Raw genomic sequence first — 18,157 nt, 5'->3', positions numbered from 1 at the left:
CTCGACACAGCCTGGGCGAGAAGAAACAAAATTTCTAACAAAAGACTTTAGACCCACATCAGTTTAAAAGGAAAAAAAAAACCGATACTGCCATCACCTTTCATTTTAGTAAAAATTTCCAAACACTTTTCCCCCCTTCTCACACGCCCCTCCCCCCACCTCCACACAAATAATCAAGGGGAAGTGAGAATACGGAGGCCCGCTCAGGACCTGCCATGGAAACAAGGAGGAGACGCCTGCAATAGGAAGGTCCTTAGCAGACAAAGGGTTCAGTAAGAGGTGGATAGGTTCAAACGGGATGGAAAGGAAGTGAGCTGGGGGTCCGGCCTTTTCTATCCACTACGAGGACAGGCAGAAAACAAAGGTCGAGCTACTGGCCGGCTGGACTGACTGCCCGAAATTATGAATTGGCTTCTCCTCCCGTAAACGAAGTAGCCACCGTTTCCGGAAAAGCGGGCCTCGTAATCGCTACATTTTCGGGTTGCCTCTGGAAGCTCTGAACGGGCGCCTTGGGCCCGCCAGCGAGGCGCCAGGCGAGCACAGGCAGCGGCGTGCGGCCCGCCTCTCTCGGAGCGCCGGCCTACGAGGCCCCGCAGACCGCGGGAACGCGCGCCCAGAGGGGGCTTCAGACGCCTCAGCCAGACGACGTCTGAGGGCCCGAAAAATTCTCGAGACGGGGTTTTAATTCCTAAGTCTCAGGGAAGTGCGGTCACCTCGGCGGAAACCTCGAGGGAGGAAACTGAGCCGAGTCGGGGAGAGGGCAGGGTGGGGAGAAAGGCAGGCATTCTCGGGGGAGCTCGTGGGGGAAGGGCTGCTTCAGGCTTACCAGGCAACGCTGAGCACCGAGGTCAGCTCTCAGGCACGCGTGCGGAGGCCGCGACCCCACCAGGACACCCCCGAAACCCGAGGGAGTAAGATAAGATTTAACAAGGCAAAAGAAAGACAGCGAGGGGCTCGGAGTCTCTCACCCGCACGGAAGTCTGCAGGCGCTCTTCCTCGCGGCACAGACGCTTCTGACAAAACGCTAAAATGGCGGCCGCCGCTGCAGTGACTCTGGGTAGAGGGGGAGGTGAACCTACCATCGGATTGGCCGCTCAAAAAAGTAAAAGGCAGGCGTTCCCGCAGATCCTCTTCTTGATTGGTTACCACGAACGCCAATTACCTGAGGCCGGGAAGAGGTGGAAACGTCAGTAACCCCAGAGCTTTCACGCGAATGCCAATGAGCAGCAATCTCGAGAAGCCGAAGTCACCAATTGGGCAAGAGGTCGGCGTGAGGGAGGAACTACAAACGTGAGCTTCGCCGGCGGGGTTCCGCCCGCCATTAGGCGGAGCGAGCTTAGGACGCCGGTGTGGCCGTCTTTCGCTTCATGGCGCCAACTTTGTTAAGCTTCCACGTGCACATCCCGACAATATTCCGCGCTCCATTTTGCCTTCGACTCCAAATTCCTCCCTCTGACCTCCCAGACACCCCACCCCCCCAACCCCCCGCAGCCAGGATGCTGCGGCCGATCGCTCTCGCAGACCCAAACGCCAGGGAGGAAAAACAGCGAAGCGTCCCGCCTGAAGAACCCAACCTCCTCCTTTGGCCAACAATCCGCACTGTAGCCCAGGGAGTCCCTGCGCTTCCCCCAAATTAAAACTACTTCATAGGTGGTGAAAGGAACTCGGAAAACGGCTAATGGGGCGCAGCTTCAATTAGGGTGTAATGGCCCCGAAGGCGGCTGGGTGGGGGCTGCGTTACTCAGGAGGCGCTGAAGAGGCAAGTGCCCTCGAGGGACCAAGATGAAGGAACGGCTTCTCCCTGTGACCGTGGAGATTGAGAAAATACCCCCACCCCGCCCGGAGAAAAAACTGGAGCAGCAAAGTTTTTTTGTTTTATTTTATTGGGCGCCATCAGCCAGAGCTGTAGAGGTTTAAACTCCTAGAACCGACCTTAGAGGGAAGAGCCTAATCACAACCAGCTATAAACAAGATACAATCAAAACGACATCCCCAGAGGGTCTGGCCCCCTCATGACATTCTTTCTCATCCTTCGGCTTCTTCACATAATCCCATATTCACTGAGCAAGCAATGACCCTTTGCAAGGCAGCTTTTGAAGAGGGAGTTAAAAGGGGGAGGGGAGGGGAGCGGTGCTGGATGGAAAAACTTAAAACATAAAAGCCGTGAATTGTTTATGAGGAAGGAAAGGGATCCTCAGGAGTGGAGATGACACAAGTAGAACACACTACCGTCCAAAGCAGCCCAAAAGGGGGGCGGAGGGAGGAGGGGCGTAAAGAGAAAGGAGAAGCCAAAGTTATGGAAATGGATTTTAAAACCTGACATGACTCAGAAACCAAATGGTGGAAAACTGGTCAAGAACGTATTCTAGGGTAGCAAAAGGACCTAAAAACATTTACAGATGTGGTGGTCACTAATCTTGCTCCATTTTCATTGTGGATTCTAATGCTGATACTGTTGAGACTGAGTAAAGGCCATAAGGCCATAGGATCAGCGATGAAAATGAATTCCATGTTAGCTCCATGCGTGCCCTTTAAGGGGCCAGCATCAGGAGGTGGCCACGACTCAATCTGCACAGGGAAAAGCATCCGGTTATAGAAATCCTCTCAGCTCCTTTCAGTTTGATCTTCCAAATTTTTTGTGTCCCAACAGCCCCGGAGATAAACTTTCTTCCAAAATACCAAAGCACATAAGATCAGCTCACTCTATGAAACTAGGAAATCTCTCCAAGTCCAAAGGGGAGAGACGGAATGTGTATCTTCTCAGGATCACAATTCAACCCAGTTGGCAGACGACCTCCCCCAGCCCCTTATCTAGTTACTTGATTTACCTTCTGAAAGCCCTAGGTGGAGTTATATTTGTGTCATTTTGCAAGCTCACCCAACTGAGTAAACCACGTTAAATCATCCCCCTGCTTTTCAAAACCCATTGCAATGGAAAACTGCCAAAATCTCACAATCTCTTAACCCCCACCCCCAACTGTGCTCCACCACACTGGCCTTTTTGTCCCAAGCTCATTCAGACTGGAATGTTCTTTCTCCAGGTCCTTCGCTGGCCACTCATCTAAAGACATGCCCCCACTCCAAACCTACTTTGGAGCTCTATCCCATGACTCCATGTTATTTTTCTGAATACTTACCACCACTTGAAATCCTATTTGTTCATTTTCTGCCTTCTTTCCACTCTCTGCCCCCAGCAAATACCTGTTCTACAAGGGCAGGCGGCTCTTCTTGTTCGTTAGTATATCCTCAGTGTCAGAACTGCACTTGGCACGTGGTAGGCACTTAAATATTTGTTGACTGAGTCAACAAATGGATGAATGAATGCATGAGTTAACTTGATAACCAAAAGGAGAGAAATGACTTTGGATTCTCAGTATCAGTTTAAGAACGTGGACACTTAGTACTAAAAACAAGCACCTTTATACTCGTTATCACCTAGTACACTTTCCAGTCTCCCTCAAACAGATAAAGTAGGTGCCCAAAAGTCAGGGGGTAACCTATGCTACGGCTTTTGATTGCCAGGATTATGAGCTTGACAAACACTGCAAAACGAAGTGTTAGGTAAGAAGATTCGTAGTTCAAGTCTCCATGCTGATGTTCATCTACCCAACTGTATTTCACCAAGTAGTAAAGGAGCTTAATGTTTGCCCCTTAAAAACCATTAAAGGTTTTAAATTAAAGACATCTGGTCCAAATCCTCTACCACACCAACTAGAGAGAATGCGACTGAATGGAAGGTTTTAAAAGCACCTTGTCTGGAACACTGTAGATGCCATTTTGGTGATTCTTAATTTGCTGATCAGATTACCAGGCCCCTAAAAAGGAAAAGTGACTTGTCCAAAGTCATCTAGAAAGCTGACATTCTGTTAAGAGCCAAACATAAATATTTATTCGGGCTGCAAATACCGAAGAGCTGAAAGAGCCTGGACTCTTTAAAGAGAAATAAGGAACAAATCCAAATTTACAGGGAAACACGAGTAAAAACCACTCACATGTCAATAAGCAATCTGTATTAGTTTCACACCCTTAGGGGTGAATATATATAATTTATATACCTAATAACTCTGGCTCCTTGTCCAGAAATGAGCTCCTGGTCTAATAAGAGCTCAAATTAAAAACCAGTGTTCTCCAGGGATGTTCAGAAGGAGCCACTAGGCCAGTCAAGCAAGCTTCCATCCCGCTGCCAGTTACATCCTCTTGCAGGTCCCCTACCCCGTATAGCTTTCTTCTCCATACCCAGGAGAATCCGATCCCAGGTTACTGAATGGTGTTGGCTGAGACTGGAGATGGCCAAAACTGATGCGGTCCAATGGCCCACGTCACTCCTAGGTACCACTCATTACAAAAATGCACTGCCTTCACTGTTACTTGTATGTGCAACACTAACACCTACATCCATCCAGTCTTTTGCTCAGCTATGTGCTCCACTAGGCCATCCTAATTTCCCCAGAATGTTCTAACTCCTCATTTCTATACGATGGCTAGCATTTAATGAGCAGTGACTATATATGAGGCCCTACACTTGTCACATGTTCTCATTTGATCCTTCCAAAGGTAGTTTTATCATAATGATATACAAGCGAAGTCCTAGATGGTTCAAAATGGCTGGTTCAACTCCTTGATCCACTACTTCCTAGCCAAATGATCTTAAGAAAAGTTACTTAACCTACAGCCTCAACTTTACCACTTATAAAATAGGTTTAGAAATACCTAATGCATTTGGATTGCAAGGAAGATTAAATGAAACTACTATATGAAAAGCACTTTTAACAGTGCTTAGCATGTGTTCAATAAACATTAGCTATTATCCTCATTTTATAGATGAAAAAACTGAGGCAGAGTTCCTGACATGCCCAAGATCACACTGTTAAGTGGTAGAACCAGGATTCAAACTCAGGAAACCTGATTTTAGAGTCAACACCCTTAAGTCATTCTCTCTGTGCCAAGCCAGTTTTCAAATTAAACAAATCTCATCCAGCAAGTTTTCTCTAACTACTGAGACTGCCCCATCCTCTCTTTCCTTACCTACCACTTCCCTAGCATTGCTTATTAACTATAACTAGTTCACTGAGTAGGTCTTGCCTCCCCAGACCTTCCTCAAGGTCAGTGCAAGGGGTCAGCTACCTGAACACTGTATTTCCAGCATTACAGACACACAATATTTCAAATGATTTAGAGCTAGACTTGAAATCGTTTTGAGAACATTTTTTTCCTGAAAAATTCTAGATTCTACCCTTTAGGACCTTTTTAAAGGTACCTATAGAATTTAGGTGAATATAAATTTTCCAGCTGCTATCCAACTCATCTTCTCCATTACCCAAACTCCTATTACACAGCATATTAGTCCATAAATTTATTTCATTTCAGGAAATTTATTCTCATTATGACCTCAGGCATTACACATTATAGTCAGCTTACTTGGCTTAGAAGGACAAAATGGCTAGAGAACCAACAGTCTGTGCTCAGACTTTGGCAGAGCTTAACTGATGGGCATAACTAGAAAGGCAGCCTACCCACAGAGGCTGACCACTCAGTGATACTCCCATTACCTCCAGTACAAAGGGACCCCAGGCCTGCCCCAGACAGAATCTGAAACACGGTCCAAACTTCAGAATAGAGCACGCTGCTGAGGCTAGACTTGTTCCAGGAATAAACCGTCTAAAACTTCTCCAATGAACGCCAAGTTGTAGAGGTGATACATGCAGAAGCGCAAAGATCTGAAGGACAATGGGAGCCCATATTCCCCACCAGCTTTTCCCAAAACACAGAATAAACATCTGTCCTCCCATTCACTCAACCCAACCATCTTCAAGTTATAGGACCCTGGAAATCAGAAATCCACAAAAAGTAAAGTATGAGAAGTAGGCTATAGGATTAACACAGGTGGCATAATTTAAACAAAAAAGAGGGGAGGGAATTTTAAAACAATCTGCAAGAAAGAGAAAAATGACAAATGATTTAGCTTTGTAGCGCCTTCTGGCTTAAACAAGGAGAAGCCTGAGGGCTGAGGCAGCAAGGGCGTCAGGACCTAAAGATGACTGGCAGTTAGAGTGATCACCTAGGCCAGGTCACTCTGAAGAACTTGGTCTGCAATGAAGAACATCAACACTGGCCCGGAGAGCACACTAAGCTGTTTTTCACAGGAACCCTGGGGTTGGGATAGTGGCAGAACCCTCACTGGAGAGAAAAGATGACAGCCACATTGACAAAGAAAGAAATATTACAAATACACAGGCCACAAATCACAGCCCTAGAATCAACCAACCCTCCATTTTCCAGAATAACCAGAGCTAACCTTGTTAGCTTGGCCCTCAGATCACCCCACCCTCGCTGCAGAAAAGGGACAAGAAACCTATCAACTCCCCCCCCCAGAACTGCAAAAAATGAAAAGGAGCAGCAAAGCAGTGAACAGAAAGAGAAGCAAGGAAAACAGCTATGGCCCCGATACCCCGAGATCACCCCAGTTAGCATCCATCAAAGCTCATGATTACAAAGACCATACGCTTTTGCCTGCTGGGCAGAGGGAAGAGAACATCTAGGGCAAACTACCCTGTCATGGGCAAGTTCACAAGAAGCCAGTGAAGGAGGCAGAAGAGAACCCACCTGAACTCCACTTGACTGGCATACAACGCCTCTGCAAAATCGCCTTGCCCCAGCAGGCTCCCAAATCAAATCTCTAGAGCACCCTTTCCCAAAGGAACATCAGTAGGTTTTCCTGTTATCACCCCACCCAACCAGTCTTCTAACATTCACCATCATTAAGCCCAAGCCTGAGTCTTGTCCCCAGCTGGAATTGCCGTATTTTTTGCCCAGGTCCTCTCGACCCTCAGTCCCAGAATAAAAGTATAGACTCTTCAATTCTTCACCCTATCCCAGCATCCTTACTTGGTTATGCTTGCGCCTCACCCCCCTTCCGAGAGTCTATCATGACACTTTCAAATATAAACCCACCAAGAAAACATCTGGAAACCTGAACAAATGGAGATACGGAGAGTGAGAGTCTCAGGTGACCATGATGGCAGGGGTTGTCAGGACGCAGGAAGGACGCTCCACGGTGATGTTCAACAGGCGAAATACCAGGTCTATGGCCAGAATCCCCAAACCTGCTTCCAACTGTCCCTGCCCGTCCTTTTTCCAACCACAGGGCAATACCAGACACTGACATCACCCCCACCCTACTACTGGCTCCTTTCCAGGTGCCGGCCCCAGCACTCACTCGAGCCTACTGCCTGAAGGACCCAGTAGCCTCATAAGCACCAATGCAGCCCATTCCCCACTTCTCACTTGAGAAGCCAAACCCCAGAACCACCCTGCTGGAGCACAGGTCATTTCTGAACTGGAAACAAGTCAGGGAAAATGGTCAAGCGAAGACAGAGGAAAATGGGCAATAAATATACTGCATTTTGGTGTGATTAATTCAAGTTGAGGGCTGAAGAAGTCCAAACAACTTGGTCTGGACTCTCCAGTCCTAAAGATGGCAGACTAGCAGGATGACAATGAGCTAAATCCCTCTGGGCAGCAGCGAAATCATTCTAATTCCCCCATTCAAATCCCTTCCCTCACCTGCCCTGAGTTCTCTGGCTGCCTTCCCTTTAGCTGTCATGTCTTCCTGGATGTCAAACTGGCTCCTCTGAAGCTGAGTGCAATCAAGACAATGACAACCAGGTTTCCAAACTGCAAATTGCCCCAAGTTTTATTTGTAGTCCATACAAAAGGGAAAAAAAATTAAGGTTTTCTAACACCACCTACTTGGGGAGATGGGGAAGTGGGGCTGTGCCGCTCAGCATCAGCTAGAACATGAGGGGTCAGCAGGGATTTGGACATAAACCAACTGACTGTCCCACCAGAAACTCAGTCTCAATACAGTCTACAGAGGGACAGAGTCAGGGCCCCCTGGACTGCTGGCACAGCTTGGCGCATAGGAAATGGTTCAGCTAAAACCCTTTCCTGGCCTCCCTCAAATCTAAAAAGAAAAAGGCGCCGCCGACCTCAGCTGCAGGTTGCTTCCCCATCCAGACGACCTTAAATATCGCGCAAAAATAAAAGGGAGCCAGGAAAAAAATAAAAACAAAAGAAATTCCCATCCTGGGGAGATGGGAGGTAGGGGAGAGGGGAAACCGCAGATCTAGAGCCAGCAGCAAGATGTGCTGCTGAGGCGAAGGAACAAAGTAGGTTACTGCCGAACACTCAAAAGGATCGTCTCCTGGGGAAGGCCCACGTGGCAGAGGGGATGAAAAACCGCAAACAGGAGAGGTATGGGCCAGTGGTTATAACCTGGATCTGCACCCTGCTCCACCTCTCCTCTCCTTCCCTCCCCATGGTACCCCATCCCAGGATGGCCCTACATGCGGCGCTGGTAGCCAGAGTGCATCTGAGCTGCCCGCAGGTAATCATTATAGGAGCCCGAATAGCGTGCGTAATCGGAATGGGCATCGGGCAGGCGACGGTAATCCAGCGAGGACTTTGTCGGCGAGCGGCGGAACGAGAGCTGCGACTCTGATAAACGGCGGTAATCAGAGAGCTCGGCTAAACGCCGGTCGGAACCATACCTAGTCGAGAGAAGAAGACAGTTGGTGAATGAGACAATCGAGGGGAGGGCTCCAGGTGGGCATGGGGGAGATGCCAATGGGGATAGGGAGGGCGTGATCAGATTGGTCTCCAACAAACAAGATTTTGTCAGAAGGCTCATCACCCTATCCAGGGCAAGAAATCAAGCCCAGTTCAACTCAGTGGGAAACCAAGCCCACCACTGCAGCCCTCCCTTCTGAACTGGCCAAGGTGGATTCTGGTCTACATTCCCAAACCACAAACAAAACTATCCCCACCCCTGGGCCCTGCACAGAAAGACCTTGGTTGTTTATCAAGAGAACGGCGGACGAAAGCAAGGTCCCCAACTTCCCACAGAGTGGACGCACCTCATACTCCTTGCCTTCAGCCAGTGAGTGCCAAAGGACTACTCTTTCAAACCCACCCCGACCAAAGCCAGGACAACCACATAACCGGCTTAAGGATCCTTGAGACCGTGGGAAAGGGTATGGGCCACAATCTTGCAGGCAGTAGCTCCAATGGCACTTGGGCTAGCCTAGACAGGTGACACTTTTCCCAGCCTGACTAGCTGATACCACCCCAGGCTGAGCATTATGCTCCACCTGAACCCTGGTGACCAGGAAAGTTCACAGACATCATCCCCCTCAGCCTGTGGAAATCCCAAGGGAGCAGAAGAGAGACGACCAAGGGAGGGGCCGATGGCTCCAGTTTCCCTCCCATGCCAACCTCAGCCCCTTGCCCGAAGCCCCAGCTGGGGGCAGAGGCGGGGGGGCATACAGTACCTTTTCGACATGGCGACAGCCTTTTTGTAGGGATCGTCGTAGCTGGCCCGGGGTGGGGAGAGGCGGGTACGCTCATAGGGCGGCGGGGTGCTGTTGGCGTTGGCAACGGCCCCCTGGGACATGGACAGGTAGGCTGCAGACGGCTGACCTGCCCCGTCGTAGGCATTGCCCGGCTGGCCACGGTAGGAGGCAGCAGCCTGGGGATGCTGCTGAGCAGCATAGGAAGCAGCCAGTGAGGCTGACGACTGAGTGCGGTAAGGAGCTGCCAGGGTGGCAGAAGGCTGGGCCCCATAGGCAGCTGCGGCACCATAGGAGCCAGTGGCCGCAGCAGCTGACTGAGCCCCATAGGAGCCTGACAAGCCCATTGATGCTTGAGCCCCATAGCTATTCAGTTGGGTCTGAACAACCGGCTGGGCCCCATAAGAGCCAGCCATTGGGGTAGTGGCTTGTGCAGCATAGGCAGCTGGCTGGCTGGCATAGGCAGCAGCTGTAGCTGGCTGTGCCACATAGGCAGCAGGCTGGGAAGAGTAGGAAGCAGCCTGTTGTGCAGCATATGGGGCAGACTGGGCATTGTAAGAGGCCGAGGGCTGGGCATTGTAAGAAGCTGCCTGGGCCCCATAAGCTAGTGAGGAGGCTGCAGATTGGGCCCCATAGGAGGCTGCCTGGGCCCCATAGGAGCCGAGGGAGGAAGCTGCTCCCTGGGTGTTGTAGGAGGAGGCAGCTGCACGAACCCCATAGGAAGAGGCAGCCTGTGCGCCATAAGAAGATGGCTGGTTACCATAGGAGGCAAGGGAGGAGCCTTGAGCCCCATAGGAGTTAAGCGAAGAAGCCGCAGCTGGCTGACCCCCATAGGAGGAAAGGGCCGAGGCTGAGGGCTGGGCTCCACCATATGGGCCAAGCGAGGAAGCTGCAGCAGACTGGGAGCTAGGGCTAGCCAGCTGGCCCCGGTATGGAGCCCCAAGGGAGACAGAGGGCTGCGCGCGGTAAGAGGCTGCCTGGGCTGTCATGGGCTGAGTCCGATAGCCGACACCCAAAGAGGCAGAAGGCTGGGCCCTGTAGGCAGCTCCCAGCGACACTGAGGGCTGGGCCCGGTAGGTGGCTGGCTGGGCCGTCAGAGGAGCCACGTAAGAGGCTCGGGGAGGTGAACGGCGCAGGGGGCTGCGGTCGCGACCAAAGAAGGGTGGTGTGGGCTGACGGGCTTGCCCATCAAAGCCACCAGTGCTGTTGCCAAAAGCCTGCTGGTAGTCGAAGGTGGCAGAGAAGCCACCAGTTCCAGGGAATGCCGTATCCCCAGCCCCTGGTTTCTTGGTCTTGTCCCCAGACTGGATAGCCAGGCCAGGCCCCTTCTTCTGACCCTTGGTTGACAGTTCCACGTTGATGCGCTTGCCCTTCACTTCTTTGCCGTTGAGCTGCGCGATGGCGGCTTTGGCATCTGCTTCCTTCTCCATGTGAACAAACGCGTAGTCTGATAAAGCAGCAGACAGAGGGTTAGCAATTAGGGGGGCAGGGCATGCTACCTGATGGGTCCCAAACTGGACACAGCAACAGCACCCAGCTGTTGCCAACTACCTCCAGGCCTCCAAACCCTCCTATCCAGCAGCATGTTGTAAAATGTGGCTCCCATGTAAGAAAGCTTCTGACTGTCTCAAGCAGTCACCTTTGCCTATGGCCTTCTCCCCATTCTCCCCTTTCCCCTGCTACCTCACCCAGCCTCCTGGTGAGAGAAGAAAGAACAAAGATGAACTGCAACACAGGATGAGACTCTTCAAGGCCCCTCTAAGCATAAGCCAGCAGACAAAATGCAGAAAAGTTTCCTGAATCACTCAACTAATTCAGTATTCTCTAACCTAAGGTCACCAAACACTACTGCTCACTCTTGAAGCTGAACTCTCATACACTGGAAATAAGCACCTACATCTTGGCGTGATCCATGTCTCACCACACAGTCCAATTAAGGCAAGACAGCTAGACTGCAATGGGCTGTTCAACAAATTCCTCCAGTATGATCTCTCCTTTTCCCACAGAACTTCCCAGTTTTCAAAACACTTTCATGCAAAGGACCTCATTTAGGCCTCAAAACAATCCTACGAGGTAGACAGAGCAAAGGATCATTATCCCCATTCTGCAGGTGGGCAAACACGCTCAGAGAATTCATATGGCTTGCCCCAAATCAAAATGTGTTAGAGCCAGGTACAGAATCCCATCTCTCCATGCCCCTTCACTATACCAGTCTATCCACTCAGAAGTCAACATATAAAATAGGACTGTGTAATATGGCTAGAATTTAAGCTCAGAAGGGGAGAAGCTGGACCCCATATAAGCGAATGAGGTGTGGCAATGGAAACTAAGCCTCCTGGCAGAGTTCAGGGCCAAGCCCCCTCCTGCAGGCGACATTACATCTTCCACCGGTTCCTCTTCAAGAGACAAAGGTTTATCTTACCCCTGGAGCTCCTGTTCCCAGAGCAAACTATTTACAGAAAAGAATTGGTTTCTCAGCTTCAAGACAAGAAGCTACATTTACTGCAGCTAGCAGGCTCTGCTAAGCAGGTTACCTCTGAGGTTCTCATTCAGAATCTGAATGAGTTGTGGTGGGATAGGCTTGGAGACAGAATGTTGATCTCAAAGTCCTACTTGTCTACCACACAGAATGAGAAAATTTTAGGAGGAATGGGAAGAAATCCCTGTTCACATCCAAACTCACAAACCACAATGGTGCAAGCAGAATCTGAAGAACGACGATAAGATCATGTTCATGGGAAACCAGGCCAAACACTTAACCCCATCTGGACCTGTGGCTACTTTAAGACAGAGTCCAAGTACCAGGACCTCATCTACGAAGAACTACCTGGATGAGGTTACGAAGGTTTCATCCTTGAAGCTAAGAAATCCTTTTAAATGGCCTTTGAACAAGGGTCCAAATTTCTAGAAACTTTCATACTGGGATGCCCTCTCTAGCTGCTCCTATAGAAGAAGTCATTTTCCTGGATGTAAGGCAATGCCACCAACCCAACTCTCACATAAATGAGAATAAAAATATAATCAACAGGTAGAAGTCAGAAGTATGATATGGCATAGGGAATCCCGGGCTAGGAATTAAACCTCAGTTGTAGATCCAGGTATCGCTGACTTGCTGCAAGCTCTTAAAGAACTTATAATTTATTTCTCCATCTGACAGATCTGTCCTACTTACCTCAGTTAGGAGGTTCAAATAAGAAGATAAAAGTCCCTTATAAAATATAAATGATGAAGAATTATGGTGCTTATAACCACAGGCTTATTTCCCTACAGAAGGGTATCCATGATAAAACACCTGAGACACAATGCCATCAATACATGCAAACTTGGAACCTGCCAGAGACGACAAAAAAACAAAATGAACTATCACAACTCTCAGTCCTCACACCCCCATGGCCAGAACCTGATTCCTACCTACCAACTGTGGAAAGCAAAAGTGTTCCTTTCGGCCTAGCCACAGGGCACTAGAATTGTCCTTCCATCGCTCACCTCTACTTTGGTAGAGTGAGCTAAGAAAGAGATGCTGGTGGTCGGAGATCTCTCTAAAAGCAGACGCTGAGCTGACCCTCCCGGGAATGGCAAAACCACCCCAAGAATGCAATGGCAAGCAGAAAGCAGGAGCTTATAGGCAGATTAAGGGGAACGGGGGAAAAAACCCTCCAGGCACTGTGAGGGAATATTAAAGAAGCAGACCACATTCCTAGCTAATCTATCCACAAATACCTGAGACTACAATGAGCTAGGAAAAAACACCCAACAAAAAAATTTCAATGGGTTTACAAGAGCAATAGGACATCCCATAGTCTACTCCCTTCTTAGCAGGGTTTTATTAAGAGATCTCTATTAAGATTTGTGAAATGTGGGGCTGGCCCCGTGGCCGAATGGTTAAGTTCGCGCGCTCCACTGCAGGCGGCCCAGTGTTTCGTTGGTTCGAATCCTGGGCGCGGACATGGCACTGCTCATCAGACCACGCTGAGGCGGCGTCCCACATGCCACAACTGGAAGGACCCACAACTAAGAATATACAACTATGTACCGGGGGGCTTTGGGGAGAAAAAGGAAAAAATAAAATCTTTAAAAAAAGAAAAAAAAAAAAGAATGCAACCTCATCACTTTAAAAAAAAAAAAAAGATTTGTGAAATGTGAAAATTGAGATTGCACACGTACAACTCAACTGACTGCCCAGTCTAGCTATACAACTGACAAAAAAAGCAAGCCACCAGATCTTACCTATAACCAATTTATATCAGGAAGTTCCTAAGCCTGATATTGGAGAGAAGTGTAAACAGGTTGTCCAGCTGACTCAATCACACCAGGGCTATCTAATCCTATCACAGTGAGCAGCTAAACCCAGATCCGGCCCTACCAAAGATGCCCAACTACCCCTAGGACAATTAAGAAAAACCAGAGATCTTGAGAGCTCCAAGGGCCCATTTGCCTGGAGAGGTAGTTCAAGGAACAGTGACTTCTGAAGGAAATTCACAGCACTTAAAGGGACTAGCAAACAACGTTTTATAGAGATCTCCTAACGGTCTGATGGCATCGCAAACCAAAGTTAAGAGAATCCAGAAAAATGAGTTTTCCTATCCTGAGAAGAGTAAAAATCTCTAAATAGAAACTACAGAGCTGTCTATCACCCACAAAAAAAGAGGAAACAGTTTCCGCTCCTGCCTTTCAGACCTCCCCTGAAATCTAAACGGTTCCTAAAGCTGTCAGCAACTCTCATTCTTCATCTTTGAACACCCAATAGAATGTAGTTGTGGAGAGTGGTTACAACCCACTGTTGCTATGGAGACTTCTACTCCACAAATCAAATCATATCTAAGCTCCTGGGGTAACCAAGCAACTATGTTTTTTTTCCCCTGTGAAATAAAACAGAACTGGCTGTCCTGTGCAATGCCAAGCTTAAGCTCTTCAAAGACCTGACAGCCAAGACAAGACGACTCAATCGAAAGCCCATTCCCAGCCCAAGAAATGAGTAAGCTAATTTTAGAGCCAGAGCCAGTCTCTTCTACTACATTCCCAACTCAAAAACCTCACTTTCCTTTACCCCAAAGACATAGAAAGGCGTCAATCTTTAACACGGTTCCTTACATCAGGTATATTACAAAGCTGTGTTACATATCAGCAAAACTACAAATAACAGGGGACCACGACATCCTGAGGAAGTCAATGCATTTCTGCTAATCAAATGTTTACAAAGGGACAAAATGCACAAAACTTTCGCTCTAACCTTCACAAGTAGTTAGCCAGGAGTTCTAAAAACCACGTGCAGTTATACATTACCCTGCCCCTCATTGTCACTTGGTATCGGTCCCAAGCAAATTTTCAGCTTTCTCTGCCATCTGAAAGCAAGCATCTCAACCAATGAGTTCCATGGAGACTGTCCCCTCAGATGCTGGTTTCTAGACTCCCAATCTAGTAGGCACCCTACCTAAGAACCACAGAACAAGTATGGTAAGTCACTTAAACACAGATCTCTCATAATGAGTCATACACCCCCATCCATTTCCTGACCAGAAGCTCAATCTGCGGCCCTTCCCGCTCTTTTACTCCAAACTAATGCAAAAATCGATGCACCATACAGCCTGCCTCAGAGCACCTAGCAGGAAAGCTCGATTCTGGATTGTAGTGGTCTTGCACAACTCGAGTTGAGGAAAACAGAATGCAATAATAATGCAGAACAAGGGATTGCTCCTAGGAGTGGAGACTGGACTCTTTACATCTCCCTCAGTTACGGAAAGGACAAGAATCTCCCAAAAGACGTGGCTTTCTGGGACAACAAATGAAGTATCTTGGTGGAAATGAATAAGCATCTGCACCCACATTTATTTCCTATGCTCAAAGCTTCTCACACAGGGTAGCTATGAAACCAACACCAACAGCAGGGCACCAGACACTCCCAGGTTGCATCCCTGAAAACAGCAGGGCAAGGAACCCATCTGTTCCCAAGTGGAACGGAGATTGGCCACATGGCACAAGGGCTATCCCACCAAACGTTGCCAACATAAAAGAAAAAGAGCTTGGGAATAATAACCTAGACTATGAAAAAAGTCAACTGGGTCCCAAAAGAGAAGTCGGGCCTAATTTGTGGTAATATATTTTCTCGAAGAAAAGGCAAACTAGGGATCTGCCCTGAGGATTAGACTACTCAAGCAAAGACGACCAGAAAGCAAGTCTGTTTAGCCAATGTTTAACGAAGACCTCTCACACGCCCCTCCCCACATCACCTTCACCACCGAGGTAGCCCCTTGCAAAATCACCAAGCTTATAAAAGAATGACACTGCTCTGGGGCCGGGCTTGGCAAGCAAAGGCTACGGAGAAGGGGCCTTCAATAAAACAAGCCTCCTCCCACATGCGGAAAGTCGGGGTCTCCAGTTCATAGATATAAAATCGAACCCAAAGAAAAAACCCAAGTTTGAGGGAGTTGGAAAGCGCAGAGTAGCCACGCCTAATCCACCTGACAGTAGTGAAAGGCCAAAGGGGTTCGGAAGGGGCCCCTGCTGTACCCACGAGTAGACCCATGCCACACAAGACTAAAAGATCCCAGCCCGAGAAACATCCAAGGGCCCCGTTACCTTCCGCTCGGGAGCATTCATCGGGAGGGAACACGAGGGTGGCCTTGGGGCGTCAGCCCCCACCTTTTCCCTCTTCCCTTGCTCTGACCGACGTCTGGAGAGGAAGTGGGGAAGTGGCGAAATCTTCCCCGCTCCATGATCCGGCTTGTGCCCGTCACTTCCCAATTTCCGCTCGGTGCCAGGCCCAGGAGACCAGTGGAAGACGCGCCCCCGGTACACTCGCAACTCTTAGGCGCGTCCCCGGCCCCGTAGCTCGGCTCACAGTGGCCGCCGCACCCACCCAGAGCCGCTTCCTCCCATTTGGTGAATGGTGCCTGGACCGCAGGGGAGGAGGGTGGCTCTACCCAACGCGCCCCCAACACCTCCGACCTCGCTCCCGCAGACTTCCCCACTCCCCCGCCCCAACCGCGCAGTGACCGACCCCCGGGAAAGGGGCGTGGCTAACAAGCAGAGTGCCCTGAACGCGCCCGCGCCCGCGCCCGCGCCCCCGCGCGCGCCTCCGCGTTACCTTTCACCACGTCACACTCGATGACGCGTCCGCGGCGCTCGAAGAGGCTGCGCAATTCCTGGCTCGTGCACGCAGCCGACACATTGCCCACGAATATCTTCCATGTGTTCAGAGGCCGTGGGCGCGACATCTCCACCACGAGCGCGCGCCCCGGTCGCAGCTCGTGGCCGTGCAGAGCCTCGATGGCGCGCAGCGCGCCCGCGTTCTCGCGCATGTGCACGAAGGCGAACTGTTTCATGACGGCGCAGCTCATGACCGTGCCGTAAGGCGCGAAGAGAGCTGCCAGCTCCTCTGGCGTCGTATCCGCCCCATCGACGTTTCCCACGAATATCTTCATTTTGCCGCCGCAGCCGCCTTCCCGGAGAGCCGGGACCTCTCCTCTAGGTACAGGCGAGACGTCCGACCGGCCGGCAGTCCTCCCCAGGAATGGCTGGCGACTGAGAACCCCGCCGCGCAGGCGCTCTGACCCAGCCAATCGGGTCCCGCATCCCGCGCGTCCTGCAGCCAATCAGAGAGGCTGAGAGAAGATGCTCTCGGCTGCAGCCAATCCCAGAGGGCGTGGAGCCCGCTCGTTAGCGGAGGGGGTGGGAGAGGAACGACGGCGCGCGACCAACCGCCGCTGCCGGGGGGAGGGGGAAGAGGGTTGGAGAAGGGGGTACGCGCGCGGGGAGCGTCGGCGGCCCAGAGGCCTAGTCGGTGAGGCGGCTTCTGGTCTGGGTGGGCCCCTGATCGGCGGGCCCCAAGGAAAAAGTTTGTTCAGTCGGTAGTCACAGCTCCTCCCGTTGTGGCTGCGTAGGCCAAACCCCCCCTGGAGGTGGCAGCGAGAGTGTCCACCGGAAGGCCCGGCCTGGCGGGAGAAACCAGGACAGACGCCTTCAGTCGGCAAATGTTGCCTCCGGGACTGTGCTGGGCGATCTGAGGGCAGCTGAGGGGCGTCTGCCCCGGAGAAACTCTCGTGCCACTATTTCATTCTTTGGAAACATTCCCTGAGGTTGCAGGTCCTGGCAGACGCTGGAGACAGTGAAAAATCAGAGCCTGTCTCTGCCTTTATGGAATTTCCAAACGAGGAATAATAAGCTGTATCTCTCTTGTGAATGCTTGAAATTTTCCACAAGAAAAAGTTTAATAAAATAGAAAATTAGGGCTAAAGAATGGTCTTGGAGGGGGCAAAAGTTGAGCCTTTAGAAAAACATAAAAGAAAAATTTCAAACCCTACAGACGTATGCAAATAAGTTTTTTGCATGGCAGGAAACATCAAAAACATAAATACAGGTGACAAACTCAGGGAAATATTTGCCCATGTTTATTTTGCAAATTTTATTGAGCAGCTACCGTGTGGACAGCACCAAGGATATAGCAGTCAACAAAAAGTGACAAAAATCCCGACCTTCATGGAGGTTATATTAGGGTGGGGAGAGACGGATAATGAACTAGGTAAAACATATAGCCTGTTAGATAGTGATAAAGATTTGAAGTAACTGATGGAGCAAGCAAGCCATCCCCTAGGGGAATCATTGCAGCCAGAAAGTACGAGCCAAAAAGTGCTGGGGCAGGAGCGTGTCTGCCTGTTGAAGAAATAGCGAAGAGCCAGTATGGCTGGAGGCGGAAACAGTGAATAATAGAGACACATACGGATGGGGGTGGGGTGGTTGGGGGATAGCACCTTGTGGGCCATTGAAATGACTTTTTTTCACTCTTAGTGAGGCTGAAAGTCTATGGAGAGCTT

General features: G+C 50.0%; 1 protein-coding gene across 4 annotated transcripts; it reads right to left on the bottom strand.

Moving 5' to 3' along the window:
- Positions 1-1,073: 1,073 nt before the first annotated feature.
- Positions 1,074-17,686, bottom strand: RBM14 (RNA binding motif protein 14). 4 transcript variants are annotated; one of them, XR_011423714.1, is made up of 3 exons: positions 15,924-17,686; positions 9,330-10,794; positions 7,667-8,549 (listed from the first exon to the last, which is right to left on the bottom strand). XR_011423714.1 is itself a non-coding variant. In XM_023654514.2 (3 exons), exons 1-3 carry the CDS (start codon positions 16,766-16,768, stop codon positions 8,342-8,344), a joined length of 2,010 nt encoding a protein of 669 aa, XP_023510282.1. In that variant the 5' UTR covers positions 16,769-17,686; the 3' UTR covers positions 7,667-8,341. The 4 variants fall into 4 exon arrangements, 3 of the variants coding, with proteins under 3 accessions (XP_023510284.1, XP_023510282.1, XP_023510283.1); XM_023654514.2 differs by having other exon boundaries at positions 16,432-17,686; XM_023654515.2 differs by having other exon boundaries at positions 15,924-16,890.
- Positions 17,687-18,157: the final 471 nt, after the last annotated feature.

The sequence above is a fragment of the Equus caballus genome, chromosome 12, assembly GCF_041296265.1.
Source record: "Equus caballus isolate H_3958 breed thoroughbred chromosome 12, TB-T2T, whole genome shotgun sequence".
NCBI lineage: Eukaryota > Metazoa > Chordata > Mammalia > Perissodactyla > Equidae > Equus > Equus caballus.
This window is presented reverse-complemented; position numbering and strand designations above follow the sequence as displayed.

Coding starts and splice junctions, on each gene's coding strand:
- RBM14 (XM_023654514.2), bottom strand. CDS start 16,768: ATGAAGATATTCGTGGGAAACGTCGATGGGGCGGATACGACGCCAGAG. Junction 10,795..16,431: donor CGAGTGTGACGTGGTGAAAG/GTAACGCGGAGG, acceptor CTGCTTTATCAG/ACTACGCGTTTGTTCACATG. Junction 8,550..9,329: donor GCTGTCGCCATGTCGAAAAG/GTACTGTATGCC, acceptor TCTCTCGACTAG/GTATGGTTCCGACCGGCGTT.